Genomic DNA, 25,854 nt, shown 5'->3' on the forward strand with positions numbered 1-25,854 from the left:
GGGAAGGGACACATGCGTTGAGGAAGCGGCACTAGATTGCACACGAACAACACCAAAACACACTGTCTCAGAGCCACCTAAGCAGATGTTTAACATAGAAATGTGCAAACGTTTTAGAGAGCAAGAGTTTGGTTTTAGACACTGGAAAGGTTTGGTCTTAATGATGGGGCTATAAACACATAGGGAGCTGGGCTGCTGGGGGAGGGCTCCTTGCCAGGCAGGATGGCAATGACGTGCACTCGGGGAGAAGTGTGCTGGGTCACCTGCACGGCTCTCCATCCCAGAAGAGAACCACAGCAGGCCTTTCCGTGATGGGACAGCACAAGAGACTTCTGTAGGTCCTGAGACTGCCTGACTATTTTCACTCAAATATGTGGTATCTTCCACTTTAATGGAGTTTTGAATAGCAGTGAATTTATTAAAGTGCTTATCAACAGAATCAGACCCTTATTTCAAGCTAATCCAGCATTCTCGCTTCATATAAAGTTTTGGTTTTCATACTGCTATGGTCTGCACTCTCTGAAATGTTCACTTGATGTGTTTGACAAACTAGGATGATCCTTTCGGTAAAAAATTAATGGGTTGCAGTTTCACTGGGGTGGTAAGTGCAATCAGTCTGAAGGCTGAAGCTGCCTTTAAAAACTGGAGTGGCTCCCATGAACGTAAAGCTATTAAATGCAATGCAAGCCAAGAACCCAGATTACTTCCAAACTTGAAGTACTTTAATGATTTTATTGTTGCATTATATTCTCCACTGTAACTGTCCACAATGCCACGTACTTCCACATTCAAAAGCTTTCAACACATTTTCAGTCCTCTCTTTTGAAAATCCCCCATGTAATCTCCCTTGCTCAGTTTTTTGCAGGTTCAGATCTAAATTCAAATAACCTAAATAGACGCCTTAATACAAACAGTGATTCTGTCTATTTTAAATATATTTATGGGAATGCATTCTGCTGAATAAAATCCCCAGACAATCTAACTATCCAATGAAGAGACAAAAAGCAATGTTAAAAGGAAAGTTACTTGCCAAATTCCAGTCAGGCTAAATATAATGTTCAGGCCTCAACGTTACAGAAAAATAAAGTGAGTTAAGAGTCAGAGAAGACACTGAGTTGTCTCTGTAGATGAAAGCCTGTTGCCTTTCTGAAGGCAAAATATTTGGTGAGGAGATGTTACTTGGAGAAGCCTTTGGTTTAAGACTGCTGAATCAGACCAATGCTCTACCTTATCCACTGTCCTCTCTCTCACAGATGCCATAAGCAGATGCACAGGGAAGAGTCAGAACAGGTCACATATTTACTTTCTCACATTCTTTACCACCCACCCTCTGATTATTTTCAGCTCAGGGTCTCCCTATACTTAATGGCCCACAAGGGATTTCTCATTGATGAATGCCTGATCTGCCCTTGGGTGCAGATGTTCTGCATCCCACAAAGCGCTTTGGCAAGGAGTTCCCTAGTCTACGAGCATGTGGAACCACATCCTTCCCTTCCCTCTCTACCCAAGTCTCATAAAAATCTCATGATGCCTCCTAATTCTTACAATTATATCAGACAGCTTCACTTTCTTAAAGAGCAATCCCCTGAAATAACCCCAGGAACTGCATTAAGAACTAACATTTCTTAACTGATCTGAGGGGAGGTAAGGCACTCCTGATTCCTAAGAATGAATCGTTCCCAGTTGTTTCTGGTCAGATGAGCTTTTCACTCCAAAAAGGTAATAGTTTGCTAGTACTTGCAAAAATCATGTGAGGAACACCTTTCCTTCACAAAGTTTTAAAGGAATTTTTAAGTGCACAAATTCATCTTTCTGAGATGATTTTGCAAACTGCAGTGCAGCTTGCACATTAGAGTATGAACGGGTACACTGGTTGTTATTCATATCTGCAAGTCAAAGAAGAAATGAACTGAGTAGATTTGGTGAGATGTTCTCCTTGCCTTTTTACCGTGTTAATTTGCTTAATAATTCAAAGCCACACGTTTGCAAAAGGTGTACCTCTGTTGCTAGTGCCATGCATTAAGATTCTTCTGTGCTGTTTTATGGTGAGGGCTTTGGTTTTCTTTAAACTAACTAATGAACCCTATGTTGAGCAAGACTAAAAATTCCTCCTGCAGTGGGGAAAACTAACTTAAAGCTCAAAAATCAAACATCTGTTGTTCGGTTCTTCTGGTCTACTTTTAAGGAAGCAGAATGAGCGGAGAGGCCATTTAATCCCTTGGAGCAGGTATGTTCCACTCAGAGGGGAAGGAACTCAAGATCTTGTTTACAGTTCCCCACTGGCAGATAGTTTTGCTGTGATATTTGGTAGAAAATCAAAGAGAAACCATCAGAATGCCGTCTTAAATGGCTTCTTTGTTCAAACAAAAATTCTAAAGCATTTGAAAACTGTATAATATGCACAAAAGTCTCCTTAAATCCTGCTGGGTGAATTACTATGTATACCTTTCTTCTGTAATGCTCCAAACTATGTTTAACTTGCTTTCTGAAAATACTCGGATGTCAGCTTGGTATTTCCTTAAGGTCATATAACTACATTGCTACAGCCAAGAAATGAAGAGCACCAAAACTACATATATGCAGAGCAAGCTTTACATTGGAGTTTCCCAAGATGCTAGTCCTACTTCACTGTAAAATGTCACAAGATCTTTGCGGATTTTAAGGGGCCATTTTGGTTCAGAATATTAAGTTGACATGGACACATTAGCAGTGAGACCTGTTACGGTGCAATCTGCTTCAGAAAAGGGAGCAGTACCGGGTGTTGCTTAGACCATCACCAACACGGCTTCTAGTTGTATATTACTGTCTTCATATAAATACCCTTGTCTGACATGGAGGTGGGATGCCTGGAAGTTTTACCACTTCTGATCCCTATGCTCTGCTCTGAGATTAGGATGGGGCTAACTGCTCTCACTGGTTAAAGCTGGGTGGTATTATATTATAGTACACATAGGCTAAGCCCATGGTAGGGTCTTCAAACTCCTTTTTAGGAAAGAGAAAAGCCAAGGCATGGAAAGGAACAGAAGCCAGGTCTCTTAAGCAGATCTTCTCCTGATCTTTATCAGCTTTGCTCCACGGGAATTGCACAGATCTACACTAGTTTACACCAGCTGATAGCTGGCCTGTTGGGCTTGAACAGAAACATCTTCCTGCCCAGCCTAGTCTTTCTGCTACTGGAATTCACTAAGGATTGTTTGCAACATCATAGTGCATAGCCAAGGAAATGCATGTGATGCCACAAATTTGCTGTGATGCTTCACTTCAGGAACAAGCGAAACAGGAGCTGGCAGAGAAAGAACATTTGCTCACACAGACAGCTTTGATATTTAGCCAAAATGGCAAGAAATTTTATGAAAGACAAGACAAACACACAGTTTTGGGAATGTCATGTATTTTAAAGTTGCCTGCAGTAGGAGAATGTTAATTTTAAATATACTTTCCTGAAATAATTTCTATTAAGTATAGGAGTGTGTCATTTATCAGACAGTCCTGGATTAAAAGGATAAACTTTTGGTGGGTAAAGATGATTTGGGCGTGCGATAACCTAATGTAATGCTAGGTCTCTCTTCTACAGACCAAGATGACAGGTAAATGTGCTTGAAATGAAGAGCTATACTGTTTTGCAATGGACTAGGAGTCAGTTTAGCCATTGTGGAGTTGTAGTGAGAGAACTGACCAGAGGAACACAGTGCACTACAGCAATTCCTACCACATTGCATTCTGCAGCTGAGTATCTGAGAGGGAACTACAAATTCTAGCAAATTAAATGATAGAGTCATCACCATCTTTTTTATGGATGGGGAAAGGAGCAAACAGAACGCTACAACGGCTTGCCCAGAGGGTGCTCCGTCAATGCATAGCAGAGAAAGGGAGAGAAATCCAATCTGATTATGAATCCACTACTATAGCCACAAGAACATTCTTCTTGTCCTGACACAAATGCTGTTTAACACGAAAACTCCTTTCTGCAAAGGGACATTAACCAATAACGATCTTGCCCAACAAGGGAAAATAGCCAAGTTTCTCCCCATGTAGAGTTGTGAACCTTAGAAAAGACCGTTTAGTTTAAAAAAGCTCTTTGAAAATTACCGTGTACAGGATGGCTGTAGTTTAGACTCTGCACTGGAATGAGGGCCACAGATCCTAAAGCTCAGATTCAGTTATGATAGTGATAAAGTCCAACTGGCACGTAGTGGAAGTGGTGTTTTCTTTGGGCAATGAGATATTAAACCCAGAAACTGTCAAGTTCAAGAAAAAAATGTGTTGTGTTTGTTATGGGTTACCAACCAAACAAAATTTAGAAGAGATCTGAGATAAGATAATTTTGGGACTGCTTCTGACATCAAGGATGTGTCTTATTGAAAAGGCTTTTTATGGAGGAAAAATGAACCCTCCCAAACCTCATGAATCCCATCGCCATTGTGTCATCTCACTGAGGAAAATGCTGGCTTTCCAAAGGGATAGGATTCACAGCTGAAATTTCTAACTCCCAGAGCATTCCTGGCCACCCAGTAGAGGCAAATCCCTGGTGTGCATCTCCAGGGGCTCTTCTTTCCTTGGACAGCACTAATGTTCATGTTTTGGTTAATGTCACAGCTGGAGGGTTTCACTATCGCTCGGAGAATCATTAACCACCTTGTTGTGATTTTTAGCTCTCATTCCCAGGAGGCCACGCTGTATTGAACAGCTGCTCCTGGCTCCTGCACCCCTCAGGAGAGCCATATTCCAATTTTTGGTAGGGCCGTAACTGCATTTTGTTTCTGCAGAGGGCTTTCTGTTAGACCAAAAAAGGGTGGGAGAATGGAGCAAATGGCAACCCCTTTCACTCCATTTCCTTGGGGGGGGGGGGGGGGCTTCATTCTCCTCCACAGAGCGAAGGAGAGAGTCTGGCCAAACTCTAACATCACTCCTGCCTTTGTTGCATAAGTGGCTTTCCAATACCCTAAAGCTCGGCAGGGCAGTCAGCCATAACCCAGTGACACTCCCAGAACTGGTGCACTCGAGCAGTTCGTAACTATGGAAAACACCTTTTTTGTGTGGCTTTTATGAAACTCTGGTGAGTCTGCACTTGCTATTTGGAGTCTAATATTTAGTTAAGGAAAAAATAAACACGGATGAAAATGGGAGGGTTGGTACTGACTGACACTCTAAATGGAGTCCAGTGGGCCCTTCTGGAAAACCTTCCCTGCGAGGCTAGGAGTTTGGGTTTGCTTTACTCCTTATGCGGCCAGCCACTTCCACTGGCTTTGGTATACATGTAATATTTTTTCTAAGAAAATGTTTCCTACAATCTACTTCTCTGTAAAATTTGTCCCTAAATTAAATTATATGCTTCTTTACAACTCAAGTTGCTATTATTCAAAACCCTTAACAAAAGGAAGATTCATGCCCGAGTATGTACAGATCTATATGTTTAGACATCAGCGTAGCTAATTAACAAACAGTAATTATTTTCCTAATCTTTTGTTTAAATACCATTAACTGGCTGCTCTTGAGGAAACCTCAATTCCCAATTAACATGGCAGCTGTCTGCTGAACACTAAGCCACAGTGACCAGCCCAAGCCGGTACCGATGGGTGGTGGTCTGCAAACTTCAGCGGACAAATGCCAGTTTTTATGCCAGCTGAAAATCAGGCCAGACACGCATTTAGCTTGTTTACATGATCACAGTATCGTACAAGTTAAGTATTAAGGTTACTGCTAAAATGATGCTGGTATTTTTTTTCTTTTAGACACCACACACTGCCAGTAAACTGAGTCACAACTGTAATGACAAATACACATTGACCTAGTTTCATTTTTCCCAATTCTGAAGACAAGGAAATAGTAAGGCATTGCTGACTGTATTCAGTGATAACTATGACTAAATATTAACCTTTTAGATTCCACCACCAAATCTTATTGATAGGACTTAAAAGACGGTATCACCCATCAGAAAGCATCAAAACTTCCTGATAGCACAAGTGTTGGTCTAAGGTCAGAAAGAGGAGGGAAGGGAATGAATCAACTTCTTAGCTAAACAAAAATCTGCTGATCAATTCTAGAAGTCCTGATTGTAGAAGATCATGTTCACAAACTTACCAGACTGTCTCATACTAAAACCCATTTTAATTTCAAAGCGAGCCAGAGCATCTTGCTGAGTTTGCAGTTGTGCACTATCGCATAGCAGAAGGCAATGCAAAAGTCTGAAAACTACCAGATTTTAAAAATGCCCCCTGGAACTTGTGCACATCTCCTAACAATATATAAAGCTTTAAAAATCTCAGCTTCATATGGTCTGAATAGTGAAAACCTCTTTGCACATCAAGCAGTGGTGGCATATAGCATTTAAATAATAAGCTTGAAAAGCACACAAAGGGATTTGCTCTTTCGATTAGATTGATTTTTGTTTGTGGATGTTATTTGGACTCCCTTCACTGTGGAACAAGTCCCCTACAGTTGCCATTAAAGCACTGAAAGCTTCCCTTTTGTTTTTAAATGTCAGTTTGAGCATAGCTTCATTAAATCATTTCACAATTAACTCCCTGAACATCCAGACTTTTTTAAAGCATCAAACCCAGCTGAATCGCATTTGTTTCCCAGAAGAGTGAGTCCAAAGTGGTATCCCCAAGTGTGTATCCAGGAATTTGTATATTTGACTTGTGGCTACACAAAATACATATGGGAGCCGTGTGGGTGGTGGAGAGAGGATTAAAGCTTTCTTCCTGGGCTTAAGAAATACCATAGCTTCTTGCCCCAAATGCAGGGCTCAGGAACCAAGTCATAAGGGAAAGACGTCTGGGTTAATCTAGAAAGACTTATTCCCAAAAGAACTACAAACGAAGTAATCTCGAAAGAGTTGTTAGTGTAGCCCCGTATTTATAAGCAGCAACGTTTTCAATGAAGCTATCTGTCTGACTTCCATGTAGTATCTATCCTCCAAAGCCTAACTTGAGATACCAACGTGTCCCTTCATGACAGTAAACAGGATCCCAAAGGTCTGAGGTCTGTGTCACAGCTTAGCTACTGGCCGTGATTTTTCTCATACGTGGTTATATGAAATGCCAACAAAGTCAGAAATAAAACTGTAACCTTATGCTAATGCTTTCCTTGTTACTATAGAAGCAGCTCAGAATTTTGTCCATTCTATACAGAGCAGAGAGCTCGCCTGCTTCCCAAGAGCTAGTCCAGTCCTCATCTCTGAACAGCCGATAGACGGTGATTGCAGCACGCTGCCTGCTGCTGTTAGCCCTTGGTTCCCGCTGCGTCTATACTTACTTGGAGAAGTGGGAGAGGTGGCCCCTCCTTCTGTTGATGTAGTTGGAGGTTTTGTGTCTGGCACTGGCAGAGGCACAGGCCTAGCCATTGGTGGTGGAGGTGGTGGTGGCAACATTGGGGTAGGAAGGAATGGATTGTGCACCTTGCCTTGGCTGCTACCATTGGGCTGCCAAAAAACAAGCAAACAGACAAAAATTACACTAAAAATCAGCTATTAGGAACCTCCAGTATTAACAATCCAGTTGAAAGCTATGCTCAATACATTTACAATTACTTGAGAGGTGGCAAAGAAAGTGTTGGGTCAAATTCTCCGTTGACTTCAAGGAACTTGGTCTCAAACCCTTGTGAAACTATGGAAATTCTCACTTTTAAACATTTGTCCTATTAGCAGTTGGTCTGAACTGCCCTGGATTAAATTCTACTGTATTTCCTGCAGCCACTAATACAAGCTCAGTGAGAGCTGAAGCAATATTTTTGACCCCTTAAATCCCCCAGTCTCGTGCCTCTGTTGTACCCTTAGGATATCAGTGCCTAGAACTTGAGTGTAAATTTCTTAAAGATACTGGTCATTAAGAGAAAAAAACAAGCATTTTTGGTGGTCTTAAAACTCAGGCTGATATCTTATTACAGGAAAATGAATGAGTATATATTAAAGTAACTGCTCTCCCACATCCCTTTTGAGTTAGTAGCTCACAGTTTAGTTACCACTAGGATCATATGGAGAAATGACTGAACTTAAGAACTGCTTCATTTTACACAGTGGGGAAAAAACCCCTCCCTTTGGTCTGGGATGTGGTCAGTCACAGGCAGAATGGGCCCAGCTATTCAAGTGTGGTCTTTCAATTAATCACCAGAAAAACCTGTCTGGAAGTAAAAGTGTTTTCAAGTATCACAAAAGCAAGAAGCAGGCTCAAAAAAAAAAGCCACCCCTTCCCCCAACCTGTTAAGTTTACGTTTCAAATGTAACGCAGCCTGGACACTTGAAAACCATACAGATAGATGCCAAATGCCATTATAAAGAGAAAGTAGGACAGCCTGTGAATCAGGTGTTCCATTTTAGTGACAAAAATGATGAGATCACTTTCGACAGCACTCTACAAATTGATCTCACTGCAGTTCTGGCACTGAGCATTGGCTTTTCCATTGATGATAAAAGCTCAGCTTTAAACACAGATCCATATTCTAAGTACTGCTAAAGAAAATAATATTTTAATTCCTGTTAGGGTTTCCATTAGCCTGAACTACTGGGGACAATATACTCGTACTGGCAAATGCCTGGGACTTTATTTTCATTTCACGTGCTTTGGCACTGACGAAAGGCCTTAAAGTCATGTAGGTGCAAATCACACTTGTGCTAGAGCAAAAATGGTTCAGGGCATAAATAAGACTCAAACTCATCTGCATTTAACTTAACAGCACTCCCACTGACTTCAAAGACTGCAGTTACTAGTGTTTGCAGTAAGAAGCAATCCTTCAGGGATATTTATTTTTCCAACATCCAGTACCTTTAATAAACTAATATATTAGTGGCATCTCTCAAACACTATCTTGTCTCACAATTAGGTCCCTTTCCTGCCAAGAAGACCCCTGCTGTATGTTCATTGTGAGTGTGCTAACAGTTCATAATGCTGAATGGTTTGGGATAAATTAAGCAAATGAATACTCAAGGCAAAAGAAAAGCACTATATTGATTTGTTGTCTAGACATAAATGTATCTGCTAACATATTGCAGACATTATTCAAAGCCAGTACTAGCTGGAATAAGTAGAGTCAGTTTTTCTGCTAGGGAAAGGAAAGCACTGAGAACAATATAGCTTATTAAATAAGTGTAATAAATTAGATGCTAATAATTAAACTAATTCTCATTAACACTTTGATTCGTATGTATGTCAGGAGAGAAACAGTAATTTTGCCAGTTATTACTTCATTGGCTGGAGAAAGTTACATGCATTACATTTAATGAAATATTCAGAGCATTATTTTAGATTTGATTTACATAAAATTTATAAATTCTGTGTTTGACCGGAATGCTATTTCAATAATAGCAAGATGATTCACTTTATTTGATTAAAAAAAAATGAAAATGGTTATTTGAAGCTTTGGAACTCTGCTTAATTTTTCATAGAGATAAGGGGAAAAGATAACTGCTTACAGAAATAACAAACCATAATAAACTGTACTTTTAACATCTTGAGTTCAAGTACTGGTCAACTTGATCTAAAGTGCTATAAGGCAGTATTATTTTTTTTTTTTAATGAACTTAGCTGATCTGAAACATCTGTTTCTCACCCTCCCTTTTCCTGCTCTTTCCCCCCCACTCTCCCCTGAACTTCAAAAATAATTAATAAAAATTATTCTGCCTTCATATTTTGTTAACCCTAGTTCCACCAGGGTTACAACATATGCGGCAAAGCCATTTATGGAGGGACCCAAAAGGTCACTGTATCACCAGCTTCTCTGACAGTTTAAGTTAATTTCACCACAATGTGGTTGAGTGGTTTTTTGGGGAGGTTTTTTGTTGCTTTTTAAAATATTTTTGCAATAGCAGCATTTTTTTTTTCTTCCAGCGACTATTCAAGGTGTGTTCCTGTATGCAACATGCTGTTAAAATAATCCCATAATCCCATGGTTAATTTTACATAGGACAAACACTTCTGAAGAAATAAAAACGGCTTCCTTACATTTAGGAACCCCACCTGTCCAGCCTGCTGACCAGCGTCGGGGCAGACAAGTTGGACAAACTCTTTCAGAGTCTCCTGAGGATGATAGCGGATTGCTGGGTGTGAGAAGTATGGCCCAGGCTGTTGAATAATGGGTGATGTTGGAAAATGAAGAGTCGATGGTGTTGCATGTGGACTTGCTATAGGAAAGAAAACAAAGAAGTTATATAGAGTTTTGCCTTTGGAAAATAAAACAGTTTAAATCTACTGTAGTTTTAGCCCTTTTTTAAAATGTACAGTATTGTTTATACATCTGATCTTCACAATTAATATATTAGACCACATTGTGTCCTACACTCGCTTCATCTAGATCCTGAAAGCAAACAGAGCCAGACATTTTGAAGGATTTTCTGTATTTTTAGTGGACACATATAAAGGAATCGGCAGTCCTTTGTGAAAGTGAAAACTATTCATCACCTTAAGAACAGTCCTCATCAATCAGGCAATAAAAAAATGTACTTGGGAGATTAGGGTTGATTTAATTGACGTTTCATATAACTTGGATTTGCACATATGAATCTATTTTATATTGTACTATAAATGGTTGATAATTTAAAGATGGTCTAACACTTTCTGTTGTTGGGTATTTTTTCCACCTCAGTTTAGGAACATTTATTTTAAGTAACATGTTTTCATCTAATGAACATGCACAAAGTGGGAAGATCGTTTTGAAAATTACATGTACGTTTCTCCTCAATAATGTTAGGCTCAAATCTTCAGCAAGCCCCCAGCTTGCATTCAGGGATGAAGTTTAATTTGGTGAATTTATGGGCCAACAAGCCAGCTGGAAAATGTACTACAGTGAAGGTGTAAAGGTGTAATGTACACAAGCCCATTGGCAATGACATATTTCAACGACAGCTGATTTCAGCAAAACTACAAGTGCAGCTGAAGACTCTTATGCTCTCCTATGTTATGTGACACCTTTGCCCAGTTCCTTGGCCTTCCAGATACATCGGGTTGGACCCCTGTTAGCTAACAGTGGTTTCCCCTGTTAGTTGTCACCATGAGGTAGTAACTGCTGCCACTCAGAGTGCTATGAATTCTCCCTTTCCCCTTTAAGAATTCACTCTTCTTTTAGAATGGCCAATTAATCTGGTTGTGCACAAGTTCATCTATACATCATAGTTTATTCCTCACCAAACAGTCACTGTTACATCCCTGTTGCTCCCTTTGCATGTTATCCTAGTAATCTTTCAAGGGTGTCCATGTGTATGTACTGCCCTTGTACACCACACATGACTGATTGGATAAAGGCTATGTAAGGGAGGTAGTAACCTACAGAAACTCATCTGTTGGCTTTGAAGTAAGTAAAATATACAAGAGGGGAAAAAAAAGCCTTTGGCACTTTTCAAAAAACTGGAGGGATGCAGGAAAGTTAACTAAAATCAAATACAAATGAGCAAACACTCATTTCAGGACTAATGTTATGAAAAACCCTCGGTTAAGTAAAAGCTAAAGTCTGCTTTTTAGTCTTACTCATTGCCAGTTTAATAATATGACACTTTATTAATATTTTTTTCTTAAGCATTATTAAACCATTAGCAAACTCAGAGCCTGAAGATATGGATAAAACGTGCACACAGAGGCAGCAGCAAGGAAACCTACTGCATTATCCTATAAACATACACTAAGGGTTGGCTGGGCAGCACTTCTATGTAATTCTCCACGACTCGATAGGAGTGATCGCTTTTGACACCACCACCAAAAAGAGCTACACTCATGCCTGGGGTGCTGATATGGGATGAACATGAAGCTCTTGTCCTTGCCATGAAAAGCTCCCCTGTACCCTCGTTAACCCCACAAGTCTTCCCAGGCTGCTCCCCTTAATACTGTTCAAAATATTCACAAGAGAAAGAGAAATGCATACTAAATGTTTGGTACTAAACAGGAAACCACCGTTGAAAGCAAGCATGGAGATGAGGACCCAAAAGTTAGCATACAGCCTTCAACTATCTCTGATCAAAGTAGATGTATATCCAGAGAAACTCTTCTGACAGCACGGGCTGTACCTGTATCTTGGAACAGCTAGATATGATGGCATGTGGGCTGAACTGAAAAACTGTCTTCCCACAGCCGTGCTAGCTCTGCCGTGCTGCACTTGGGGAAAGGAAACAAGAAGCAGCATATCCCACACTCCTTGTTATGGAAATGTTGACAGTTATTCCATGGCCAAGGCAAACACCTGTGTGCCCAGCCTGCTCAACCTGTCTGCACATCTGGGCTTATCTCTTGTTTTTTACAAACCTAGTTAATTATTTCTTACTCACTTTTAAGACAAATAGTTTTCTTCTGAGTTTGCATCTTAAATTATAGTATATTTGAAAACTCTTCAGATAAAGAACCCAGGTCTTCAAAGGAAGAAATGAAGGCTCTTTTCCCGTCCCCAAACTCCTGGGAGAGGCTGTAACTTTGAAGTGTGCTATTAAAAGTAGAGATAATGTGGGATTCACCTTAGTAAATGTGGGTGTCTACCATGAGCTAATTCTCTTAGAACCAATGCAGAATTAAACAGAACTAGTGGTGTCTAAAGAGCCGTCCAATTCATCCAAAACGGACCACTGCCTTTGACTACAGACTTCACTGACCACACTGATGGCTCACTAGGGGATGTGAAGGGAGCCCACCAGTACTAGCTCTGAGGCAGATACCTCCAGTCTATGCATGCACCTTCAGTTAAGTGAATTCCACCTGAAGTGTCAACCTCTGATCTCACACCAGCCCCTGAGGTGCAACTGCTTTAACAACACTTACATCATAGCCATTTTACAGGTATGAACGTATCATCACCTTCTCCAGAAAGCAACAGTCATTTTAGAGCTTGTAAAAATATTTTGCCACCAATAGTGGTTCAACTAAAGTTGGTGGTAAGCATTTTGATAACTACAACAAAATTTTCATCCGCCTACAATATTTCTGTCCTTTTTTTGATATAAAACATATTCTTCCTCTCTTTCTTTGTATCTGCTTTTATAGTTTCCACTTTCCTTGCATGCCAAATGGAAGATGAAGGATGAAGATAAAAGCAAGAAATGAAAATTTATGTGGTAAACATCTAATAAAGTAAAAACTAGACTGGGATTTTTTGAACATTTATGAAAAAAATGCATTTTAGCACAAGCTCTGTTAACACTATTTGAGACTGTTATGCAACTGCACTGTCCTTTGTACACATCTGGGAACAAATCCATTCCTTTTCTTCCGCTGGGTGCAAAGGAGATAGAAATTCTATTTCAAGCAAACAAGAAGGAATAAAACATTGTACCTGGAGAACATACGGAAATTCAAAGGCAGGTCTGAGACCACACTATGTTTAGCTTTTCCATGGTATAGCTCTTCATTTAATAATTTGATTTGTTATATGAAAGACATGTTATGGTTATTAGAAATACTCATAGGCATTTAAGTAGTGGGTCTTTGTTGCCTTGACCTCCTTGGGTTGTCAGGGTAGAAAACAAAGTGAAAAGCATTTGTCAGTGATCTTCCCAAAGAGAAAGAAGAAAAGTGAATGCAGGAATGATAGACCATAATTCAGGAAAATAAGTGCCACAAGAAGGAGTCCTCTTTGAAGTCTTGGCCAACTCCTCAGCACAGCCTCGAAAGGCTTTCTGCTGATCACAGGGAAGACAGGGAAGGAAATAAACGCAAACAGGCACCAGTTCTCAGTCTGTGCCATACACTCACATGTAGGGTTCATTTTTTCCGAGTAGATGGATTAGCATAAGAAGTAACAAATGGAATAAGGATTTCCAAAACGTTTTATTTTTGCAGTCTCTGACTGGGAAATACCAAATTTCTCAAGTGGCAAAAAGAAGGGCTGTTTGATATGAGGAAGAATCTACTACTATTAAACTCATCAACATTACACATTGAGAGGGAATTAAATGCTAAAGTCTAAAAACTGCTGGCCTGGATACAGACTATTACTCCAATGGCTGTGTCGTGGTCACCAGCTCTGGTGTATCCAAAAACAGCCTTTCAAACAAGTTCTGAGTGCAGAACATGACCGTATTTGCAAATATATGGATCCTCACAAACATTTTTAATCAGCTGAAGGACATGAGGCAGGTTGCTTTTTTCCCTGTTTGCCTCTAAAAGGGGCAAGCGAACATGGGTAAACCCCTTCATGATTTTCAGAAACACTTAATAAAACTTATAAAGTCATTGCTTCCAAAAAACATGCCTAGAGTGATGCAAATTTTCCTGTGTATGAGAAGAGGCAATTACTACCGATGTGCTTCTGATGGGATATTACAAGTCTCAATCAGTGATTGTAAATTCTTTGAGATCTTCAAATGGAAGATAAAATAGGTCTTTGTCTATTATTTATTTACTTATTGACTGATTATTTATGTATCCCTAAGCAGCTGCATTCTGCCAAACCATATTTCTCTCGGCGTCTTTCAGCTTGCGTGACATTTATATTTTATTATTGACCTCACTAAATGACATAAAATATAAGTTCTATGACCTATGAAAATATGCGTGTTCCAGATCAGAACTTCATTTCTACCTGCTGTAGGTATGGAGGAGTTGGACTGCTGGGCACTATTAAATCTGTTATTTGGAGGGGGGGGTCAGGGGGTTGGAGGCAAGAATTATCCTTCCATCTCAAGGCAAGCATAAATATTTCAAAGCACACATGATTCTAATTCCATTGAAGCTCATCTGAAACACCCCAGACTTTTTATTGAAAATGAGATGATAATGTATGATGGCCTGCAACAGATACACCAGTATTTTAAAACTACTGCTATTGGGCCAAGTAATTATGCAGTACAGCTGTTGCGTACTATACTGGATTTTTTAGTGTTTTACGGGTTTGTGGTGCTGTGCAGCATGGAAGTAAGAGGCTTTTTCAGAGTGCTGAATTCAAAAGTCTGATTATGCAGGCCTGTCTTGTCTTTTCCCTTCTTGATTTGTAGTAGCTAATAACAAACTAAGGAACCAATAAAAGTAAGTTGCATTCATTGATTAGGTTAGCACTCCACACGTCTAAGGCAAATGAAGAAGAGCCAATATTGTGAATTCTATTCAACTGAATGATCAGATAATAAAGAATCAGTTAATTTGAAACAGGTTATAGTTTTCTTGAGATATTTAGTAACTTTCTCAGGCCCTTCTCCTGAAACAAAGGAGCAGTCCTAATAAAGATGCATGGGATCCTTGCTCCCAGAGAGCGCTCACTGATGTGGTAAAGGGATTTGTGATCACACCTGCAGCACTCAGATTTCTCCACCAGCAAAGCGCAGCATATGGGGGAGACATATTGATCCATCCACCTTCTGTCTCCTCTTCCAAAAAGCCTTGCGAACCCCTTCAAGTCCAGATGACTGAATGAAATTTCTTTCTTCATATAGTTGTTTGAAGTCTTTGAAAGGGTCATTTAGTGTTACTCTTCTCCGCTCAGGAAAAGGCACTAGTGATCTCGGGAATCGAAACCACTGCTCCTTCACAGGCACAAGGGCTAGTCCATCAGACCAGGCCAACAGTGGATTGGCTTCACTAGGGCACAATGCTCAGATATCTCCTCTATAAAGTGATAATTAAGTTTACTAATAGCTCATTAAAATTTGATCAATCTTCCTAGAAATAGTAACATTATAATCATAATGAAACAGGATCATTTTTATCAGCTTGTTTTTGAGGCCATTATAATTGGCTTCATTACAATTAAGAAAGTATTTTTTTAAAAGTCATTTCCCTGGAAATGTTATAGAACAGTTTGTTCTGCTAGATATTTCCACTTCAGGCTTCTAAGTTGCTTTAACTCCCTGCGTGCTGCAAGCTTTCTCCTAGCATTTAAGTGATGCAAGTGCCAGTTCGAATTATGCAAGATGTATCCCACCCTTTGTATCCCAAAGGTACTTATTCTGAAAATTGACCATATTAGAGTACTAATTGGCTAAGCCACCATGCTGGCTGATGTGAAATGCTTTCAAACACCATGAAACAGCTGTGTTTATCGGAAATATGAAGAGTGACTTTTTAATAAGGAGATCTGGCAATAATCCAAATTTGTTGAAAGGAACTTGCACTTCTGTGTATAATACAATACAAGAGGTAAAGAATAGAAGCCTAAAACAATAGCTTCAAGCCCACAGATTTTTGTGATGAAAGCAGTTACCCAAACAAGAAAAAAATAATTAAGAAACTTGGGCTGGGATTTGCGGAGGTCCTGAGAGAATTCATTAACCGCTTCTGAATATCAGTGGGAGCTGTGTCCCCATAACTCTTTCAAAGGTTTCTGAAAGTCCCCATTTTCCTTACTGCCCATTAGGAATAGACTTTAGAGTGATAAATGTAGAGTGATCTCTTATTCAGGTTAGCAAGGACTTGCCTCTACTTAAATATTGAGCTGCTGAGGGTAGGCCTGAGCAGCCCTAGAACCAGCCCTTCAAAGGGAATTCAGATCACTGGAAAACCTGAGTATTGCTTAAGTCCCATAATGATGCAAAAGGGCTGTTTAGTAACACATCTGTCAGGTCCATGGATGAACCAAATTCCGACGGATGGGGTCCTGCATTCCCATTTGCAGCGACAAGGCTGGGAAATCACAGGGCAGGAGAACAAAAAGAGGCCTTACCCTCTTAGCATGGGTAAAAGTTAGGTACCACTAATACTTACTTCTATATTATATAGGCAAACATAGATGAAACATTCAAAACATAATATAAACAGCTGACCAATGCAAGAGAGATACAAATACCCTAAATATGGTGGATGGAGGATCTCTTCCTGCCCATGGGCATCAAAAAGGACTGAACTGCACAACATCCATCTTGCAGCTCCAGAAGTCAAGTGCAGGTGGTCGGCTAAGCACTGCTGAAAAAACGGACCCATGGTGTCTCCGAGTCAGGCCTGGTCATCAGCCCCTTTCTGCTGCTCTCAAGACCAGAGTGGTATAAGCCACCTGGACCCTTCATTCAAAAACACTTTCTGTAAGAGATTTTGCAGTAGCAAGTGGGAGGCAGAATGACATTTTGCCAAGGCCCACGGAGTTCCCAGCAAAAGGAAAATATGCTTAAAGCTGTGTTTGGGCACAGGGTTTATTGGTGTACTCTGGATTGCTGAGTATTACAGGCTGCTTTTGAAAACCTGTAGAGCTGAACTAAGCACTGGTTCCAGATTCTGGCATAGGCAGGGGGCCAGTTAAGTTAGCTATTTTGAGCAGATTGTTTTAAAACATGTCAAAATTCTTCTACCTTTGGGAGATCAGAATACTATAGAACTGATTACACAGGTACAGAAATAAAAATCATACCTACAGAAAGCAGGTCTCCCTTCCCAGACCATAGCTAGAGGTCAAACCAATCTAATTTAACCTATTTGTAGCATTCCTACTTCACATCAAATCCTGGCAACTTTTGCGTATCATTATTGCTTTTAATACACATGATGTATTCTCATATATAAGATAAAAACTACTGCTAGGAGAATATATCATGTCTTTCTTATAATGAAATGCAGTTGATAAGTTTACAATAGAAATGTAAATTCTCTTAAAAACCACAACCTTTATGTGTGTGATGATATAATTCTGCTTTGATACTAAAAAGGGCATGGTAATGGAATCTGTGACTTTGGAGTGATATATTGCTGTTAAGTTAATAGGACTCCACATTCCCATTTCTAATATCAGTGGGTTTTTTCCCTTTCATTCTGTAGATGGTAAGCTGATACTACATAAACATTGTTAAAGCTATAGTTCCACGCTACAGTAATTCACTTAACTTTAACATGATTTATGGTTCTGTCAATAGAGGAGGTTGAAAATCCAGAGCTCTGATGCTTAAACATGGGTTCCATATTTAAAGCAATAATGTGCTTTTTGTGTGTGTCTGAAGCTAGAAGAATTTAGCATAAAGCAGAGATAAAAATATTATAGTTCACTGCACTGTTTAAAGCATATAGTTTAACTTCACGGATACATCAAAGAGAGCAAAGAAACTGAACACAGAATCAGTAAAAGCATGGGTAAAATACTTTGTTCCTGCAGCACTTTATTTTTATATTATTTTTCAGGGATGCATGAAATCCTATTAGTATTTTTAACACTCCCCTTTTCTCATTCTTTTGCTCAGTTAGATCAGCTCCTTTTGTCAGGATGAGTTTAAATCTGGGTCCACTGTGTTAATCACCCCCCTTTCTTCTTTCTGGCACTTACCCTCCAGGCATTTTGCCTCTTTAGGAGATTAAGCGACCAAGTCATCTGGTTGCTCTAACATGTCCTCACTGGAGCAACATATTAACACAACTCCTCTGCAAAAGAGCCCTCTTTAGAAGTTTGCTGCAGGGATGACAAATTAACCCAGCATGGTGTCCCACACATCTATCTCAGTACAAATTATTAGTGTAATAGAGCTTTTAGTTATGCATTTATCTAGTAATTATTGAACGGTTATACAAAACGAAGCTGAGCAATCATGGCCCTTTATGAGGCAATCTCAGTGGGTGGTCTTACAGTTAATTTAGGATAGGACTGTCTAAGCAGTTCACTCACACACAAATTAGCTGAACAGCCTGCTCCTTTAAATATTTCCTATGTCACAGGCTAACTCTTTACAATACAACAAAGGTAGAGTTTTAATTACACGGTTCCTGACTTTTGTTTAGCTGAAGCTTTAACCGTTTGCAAGCCTTCCTCTCTGCCCTCCCCTGCCTGGCATAGAGCAGTGGATGGCAGTTCGGGTAGGGTATCTCATAATTACTAAACCCTGACCTTGAGGCCATCTGTTAGGAAAGTGTTTTTCCTTCAGCATCATATTATTTCCAAGTGAGTGGAGAAAATAAAAATCTTCACCTACACAGTCAGCTATCCTGACTGTAAACTGGTGCGCTGCTTTTCACTGTCACAAAAGTGTAATGCTGTTGAAGGCTTCTACTCAACTTTCTTACCCTTGTGGTGTGGCTCTCTCCTCTTTTGGTTCTCTAACATTACCATTCCCTGGCCTGAGGTGTCTGTATCGGAATTAAGTTGCACCGCTTTGTTTTTGTCAAAATTCAAAGGAAAGTAGAAGGTTACATTAGTCTGCCAGCTGACAGCATCGAGGAGCAGCCACGGAATAGGATCTTACAAAATGTCCTTTTACACTGTGGAACTCTGCAGCGAGCTAGCGTTAGCTGGAATTATCACTTACATTTGCTTGAAGCTGGCTGACAGGACAGCTAACAGGCACTGATATTTTGGTGGCCCTGTGGAGAATTTTGATAGAGAAAGGCACAATGTCTTCCCAGATATGTGACATGAAGTTTTTGCCACTTTGGCACAAACAGAGAGTACCATCCTGTGGAGTTTCCCTGGTAGGCCTTGTCCTGATAAAAATCTCAATGGCAATGCTTATTATGGAGAAAATTAATATAATGGGAACCACTCCACTAGTTGACTTTCACCCCTTCTCTTTCTGCACACACACCCACTTCCTTGGGTTCTTCCCTTTGTGCTGAATTTTTGTTTCTTGTAATTGTGTTTCTCCTTCATTTTTCTTCCTAACATAAGCATCTCAAATTCTTATTTTTTTTTCTTTCCTTGCCTTTTCTTCCTTGCTTTTTGGCTTGCAGGATCTATGCTGTTATATTCTGTGGAAATGCTTGAATGCTCTACAGCACAGGCTGCCGTATATCCTAGGTTTACAAGATCGTGGTCAATTTAATGTTTCAGCCAGCTCCAGAAATAAAGTCACTAGAGTGTAAGTAGCAATACATGGCAGCCTAAAATCACTTATGTAAATACTGCTGTCACCCATAGTATTTCAATCCTTCACTGTCTGGTAAAGAGTTCAAGTGGACGAATGTCTGGGAGACTTTGTAAGATGCCAGCATTACATGATGGCTTTGCAATACTGGAGTACTATAGTGAGCTACACTGACCACCAAATAATCTAACTTGCAGGTAACAAAAGTATGCTGTGTAGGAGACAGAGATCTAACTGCCTGAATTTTCAACGCTTGGAAATAAATTCTAAAACTGATAGTGACGCTAAAGCCACCCTATAGGTGATCAATTTGCCATCTGCCAGACACTGAATCCTAACCACACTGGTCCAGAGAAGACATATGGTGCATTCATAGAGTCATGCCCAAAAAACTGCCATCATCAAGTGAGGCTCCATGAATCACTTTGCTAGCTTATCACCAAAGAAACTTGGATCTTACCACCATCTGTTGGAACTACTGAGGAGTCACTGAAGCATTGGCATCCATGTGCCAGCACTCACTGCACATCTGGTCTTCTGGTCAGCCAGCTCAGATCCTCTCTGCTGGCTACTGCCCAGCTGGGCTGAGTACTGGCAGCAGCACCAATACAGATAGGAAACCAGTGCACAGCCTTCCACAACACAGTACAGTACAGACAGCTTCATGAGAACAGAGGTTTTCCAACTGGTTCATTGAATGGAGCACCTTATAGCTAAGAATCCTCTTAAGGATCTCCTCTTCCTCCAAGCAAGTTTTGTTTCCAAAATGACTCATTGTGGGGATCGCTGGGAAGGGCACTCAGTATCCTGGGATACCCCAGCATAAGACGTGCACTGTATTCTAAGGAATGTTTGGAAGAATGTGAAAGATTCAGGAATATTCCTGAGAAGTTATGTATCACTGGTTGTCAATGACAACACCTGCCACGAATAGTCTACAGCTTCTTTTCTGCTGTCTATTTTGATCATGCTTTACAAATGCATCTCATATACACATCCAAGTGATAAACTTTCACATACGAACATCAGAAGGAGATTGAACCTTCTTGTAATTGTTCAGTTGGCTGAGGAGCTTACTCTGATTGCAACCTACTTACTCATCAGAGAAAGACTTTCCTTTCTCTGAAATACCTCTGCAGACAGAAGATTAAATCCTGCTCTTACTTTTCTGAAGACCACTCAGAATGACCTGCCACTGACCATTTAACTAATGCGTATGTATCCAAAGAGCATGCAACATGTATATACTATGTCATACCTATAATTTTGGCAGAAAGGTACAAATCCCAGTAACTAACGGTGGATATGAACTGCTCAAAGATTATACCCTCTTATACAATTACATTATACTCCTCATGTTGCCATTTTTGATACCTGAAAAGCTTCTCTTTTCTGCTTACTGTCCTAAAGTACACTGAAGGCAATGGGATAAAGAACAAAGCTGGATTTGCAGAAAATAATCCATCTCAGCATATTACCCTTTACTAACAGAATGGGGTGTTGTAGAAGAGAAATAAACACAGCCAGTGTGCTGTGGAAGAAGAATACTGAAGAGGAATGTCCAAAGAGTACAAAGAACGATGTCTGGAACAAGATTTTTCCAGGATGATGACACTTAAAAGAATTCATGGATGGATTCAGAGGGATTTTTTCCTGAAAGTCTGTAAAAGACTTTGTGAACAAGCATAAAATAGTAAATGCAGAAGAACAGTTTTGGTTAACCTGTTAAGAACCACGATGATTATAAACTGTGTTACTTCTTTATAGAGTTGGTAAAGACATCTCCTTCCGAGCAAAAAAAATTTGGGAACTGCAATTATTGTCTTTGCTCTTTCAGGTTCTGGCTGTCTTTGAATGTTCTTCTCACATAGCTGATGAATATCCCCTTGTGTGCAGGAAAAGTCTTGTGAAACAGACTGTAGATGAGATTTAAACAAGGCCTCACCAGTGATGCATTTCCTCTCTCAGCCACACAAAAATCCAAACACAGAGGGTCTAAACAGGGGCAGACAAAAGCAATCAATGATCTTAAAAAATAAGTGTAAGGTAAAACATAGCTAAATAAAGAAAGGCCTATTAACTAATCAATCAACAACTCAAATCTAAATGGCTGAACTTCTAAAAGATAGCAATTCAGAGTCAGCTGATGTGCACTGAATATAATGTTAATGGAACATTCATATTATTCATACTTACATCACCAATTATCAAGGCTTTTAAAAGAAGATATATTTGCCAAATAGCTCAGATCCAAATTTCAAGGGAAATCTGTATAGAACTGAGATGCCTAAATATCTTCTCAGGATCTAGGTATGTGTCTAAGGGTAATAAATAATTTTTATGGGTCTAACCACAACAAATCAAACTACAAGTAGATTTAACAAAGCACAAAACCCCATGAAGTGCAGTTCTGACCTCACTTCAATTTAGTGCAATTCCACTACTTCACACCGCATCACCTGGACTGTGCAGACGAAGAGGCTCCTCCTGGTTTATGCTGCCCTCAGTAAAACCACACTAATGCCCAACAGACATTTCAAAATAATTTCTAGTAGGAATTGCTAATATGACTTTTTATGCTTCAACATTTGACCATTTCCTTAATAATCTTCTCTAAATGAGACAAAATTTCATAGCAGAAAGAAACATGTCACAACCATTCATTCCTATTTTATATCTTCCAAAGAGGTTTGTAAGAAGATTCATTCATTTGTGTATATTACTGTGCCCAAGTGAGTTCCTTTGCAAATGTGAACTCGGTATTGCATTCAGTTTTCTAGGCTAAATGCAAATGCATCTTTTTACAAAAATGTATAAGCACATCTAGACCCAGAGGACATCTCTTTTACTTGGAAAGTCAGTCAGAAGAGTACTGTGAAGAAAACCAGCCAAAGCATCGCAGGAACCAACTTCAAAGGAGTCCCCTAACAAGGTGTTTCTTCAGCACGCTGATACCAACAACACAAGCAGTAATGACTGGCAGAAACAAAGCCACAGTGCTGGAAGACAGGCGTGGTTCAGAAGTGAGTGATGGGTCCCTGTTTTGAGCAGTTTAAGACTGAATCTATGTTATGAATGGACACAAGCAGAAGACACTCTCTGTAACACATTCTGTCCCTTTGCCCACCCTCTTCAAATAAAACCCCAAGCCCCCAGCAAACAGCATTTCCACCTCAGGCACTGTTGAATGGTCATCAGGAGTTTTACCGAACAGCCCAGCCTAGCAAAACCAAACGCAGGTCTTGACAACTAAAACATCCAGGTTATCAAGCTTCCGAAGCACAGCCTCTCACTGTGGGTGTCTCACACATGGCGATGACTTTCCGTGGAAAGGTGCTGGCATGGACACTGGGTGCCAGGGCTAACGTTTAAGCTGCCTGGGGGCTCTTGGGTTAGGCCTCACCTCTGGGTCCTGTAATGACAGGTCGATGGTGCTGTGTGAAAGCCGTTCCAAGGGAGGAGGTCTGCGAAGGCGAGGGACTGCTGAAACCAGACTTCTCTGACTTCTTTAATGTAGTTGGCGATGGCATTCCTGGCAAGAATGATTGATAAGTGCAATTTAATAATGCTAGGTCATGGAACGACAGCCTATGCATTGTGAAAGTGGGTGCAGAAGCAGCTAGATAAACTTAAAGGACAAATGAAATGGAATACAACAGCAAGCCAAAAGCTCACTTTTATTTCTGGTCTTTTTTGAGGCAGAAGCGGCCATGGTTTGCTCTGAGCAATGAGTACTAAAAGGCAGCCATATTTTTCTTTTAAATCTGAAATATGAATAAGATGCAGCTTATTATTGCTACTGAAACCTACTCTACTTTATTTTTAGAAATCTGTAATAGCTGGAGCATTTGGATTTTTACAGGCTTTTTATGAGTTCTGTCTTTCACTGACTGGTTTAGTAGATTATTGCAAATGGATCTTTTAAATGTGCTGCACGACTCACCGCACAACTAGAGAATGAAGTTTTCTGAGTTCAGACTCTGCCTCTCCTTACTCTCTTGACTTCAAAGGTATTTGAAAGTAATACATTTATGTGGTTCCCTTTTGCTTTCAAATTTTTTTTAAAGGGTGAATGGTATTTGTGTCTTGGTATTAGAAGCCACACTGGAATTATTTCAGAGTTGTTATTATGCCCTTGTACTATATCAAAGGCTTCCAATGAAGATCAGAGTTAAGTTGCCATTGGGTGAAACCTCTCCTGTGGACAGGCAGAAATGGTGTAATGCTAATACAACCAGTTTGTTATACTCTGTAAGAACAACTCCTGTTGATATCACATCAAGCCCATGGCACCGAAGAAGTTAGTGGAATGAATATACTGCAACAGGCTCTTAAAGTCCGAGCCATTTCTGCATGTGATTTATGCTTGGATAAAAGAATATCACAGCATATAGATGAAGAACATGTATGTGTGATTGTTGTGTCTGTAGTATTCTCTATATTTTTATAGTTCTAGAGGCATATAGGTATTCTGATTATCTGCACATACTCTGAAAACAGATAATTTCCAGTATATACAGTACATCAGACATTTTGCATACCCATAGGGATATAGCAAAACAAAGGTGCAGAATAGTTGAGATTTCAGGTACAAAAGCAAAATATCAGATCATGTGAAAGTTGAACTTCCACTGGCAAAGTCATTCAACCTTATTTCCAACTCTGTATTTTATAGAATTTAATTGTCATAAAGTAAAGAGAGAGGCCTGGACAATATTATCTCTGGACAATATTATTAACTTTATATTTAATAACACTAGTTTTATAGTCCCTGGGATGTTGATTGCAATATGCAGGAGCCTTCTTGTACTTTATGCGCTGCACTGCTGGGGTCTTAATGGTTTCAGTGAGGTTTTGCAGTTTATGTTTCAGAAAGTTGAAGTAAGGGGATGGTTAGAGTTCCAGTGTTACACTTGCAGCTTTCTGTCTCGAAACTATCTGCTGCAAGGGTTTGCTGTTGTGGTGGCTTTTTCCTCACAGCAAGAAAGGTTACCTACTTAGTGTTTTAAAATAAAAGTTTAGAACTGACAGACTATTGTACAAGAAAAATACTGATGGGTTTTGTTGTTTGGGGTTTTTTTCCCTATTGGTCTTAAGGACTTTGAAGTAGGGACAAAAGCAAAAAGAGTTGGTTCAGTTTGGGGGTAAGAGAGAAAAGGAGACTGAACTAAGGTATTTCAACTAAATATTCCAATGCAGCTTGCTGAATTTCTGCTCAAATGACATGCTGGGATGTAACTCAGGTATTGATCTGTATTTGAGTGTCCAGATTGAGGACAAGCATACTCAAAAGAACTAACAGTGCTGTTGACCCAGATTTCCTTATGATGGAGGAACTGGGGATGGAAGCATCAAATGATTGTCAACCCCAGCCCTAAACACAAAGTCAAGGGTCGGTGGCAATATTTGTGCTTGGCGAGGGGTAGAGGAACTACGCTGCTGGCAGCAAGGCTGGGGGTACCTCTCCTCTGTGCTGGGCTGTGGAAGGGGCTCAGTTTGCTCCTCAGGAAGGTCTTAACGTGGCAGGCTCCATCCCTCTAAGTGCAAAATATCATGGACAGAACAAGGAACTATTTATGCACAGGGACTATCATAGTAAATACACCTGCTTGTGAGCTGCTCCAGCTGTAAGGCTGTGCAGTACTGCTGCATGGAGGCACAAGGCCCTGCATGCAGCTGACAGTTGTGCAGCCCATAAGCAGAGATCCAGGAGGGGACATTGAGTACCTGTGCCCTGGGCAAGCAACCCAGTACGATCTAAGTCTACGCACCATATGGTTCAGCTGACTCATGAACTCCCTGCTTTCCCCCATCTCCTCTAGCTGCATGCCTCTTCAGGGTTATGGGAAAGATAATAAAGCTTTTGAGAAAGCAAAGGAACTATTTTTTTACCCCTGTGCTAAGAAATCTGCTTGACTCATCTAAACCATGGTAGGGAGAAGGGGTAGAGAGAACAGTGGATAATGGTTTAAAGCTGTAGCAAGTTCATGTGATTGTGTCCAAACACTGGAACCTGAGGAGCTACAACAAAGCTGTTGAATGACCTTCCACTATGGCGATGGTGAGCAGTGTCATGTTCATGTGGGGATGAGTTTTATAATTTTCATGTGAAAAATGAGATTTTAATGTAACGCTATGTTGTAAAATTGAATAGGAAGACAAATTGCGGCACCACTAATTGG

General features: G+C 40.1%; 1 protein-coding gene across 14 annotated transcripts in view; it reads right to left on the reverse strand.

The window, feature by feature from the left end:
* The window catches only part of NFIA (nuclear factor I A), a 359,789-nt gene that overhangs the window by 29,866 nt on the left and 304,069 nt on the right, over window positions 1–25,854 (reverse strand). For 9 of the 14 annotated variants that reach the window (XM_037404270.1, XM_037404275.1, XM_037404273.1 and 6 more), the window contains 3 exons: window positions 23,076–23,204; window positions 9,939–10,117; window positions 7,258–7,423 (listed from right to left, as the gene is read on the reverse strand). In XM_037404270.1, coding sequence (XP_037260167.1) covers window positions 7,258–7,423; window positions 9,939–10,117; window positions 23,076–23,204 — 474 coding nt within the window. The remainder of the gene's footprint in view (window positions 1–7,257; window positions 7,424–9,938; window positions 10,118–23,075; window positions 23,205–25,854) is intronic. The other 5 variants (XM_037404278.1, XM_037404277.1, XM_037404274.1 and 2 more) reach the window with 3 other exon arrangements.

This window comes from Falco rusticolus, chromosome 11 (genome assembly GCF_015220075.1).
Source record: "Falco rusticolus isolate bFalRus1 chromosome 11, bFalRus1.pri, whole genome shotgun sequence".
In the NCBI taxonomy this organism is placed as follows: Eukaryota; Metazoa; Chordata; class Aves; order Falconiformes; family Falconidae; genus Falco; species Falco rusticolus.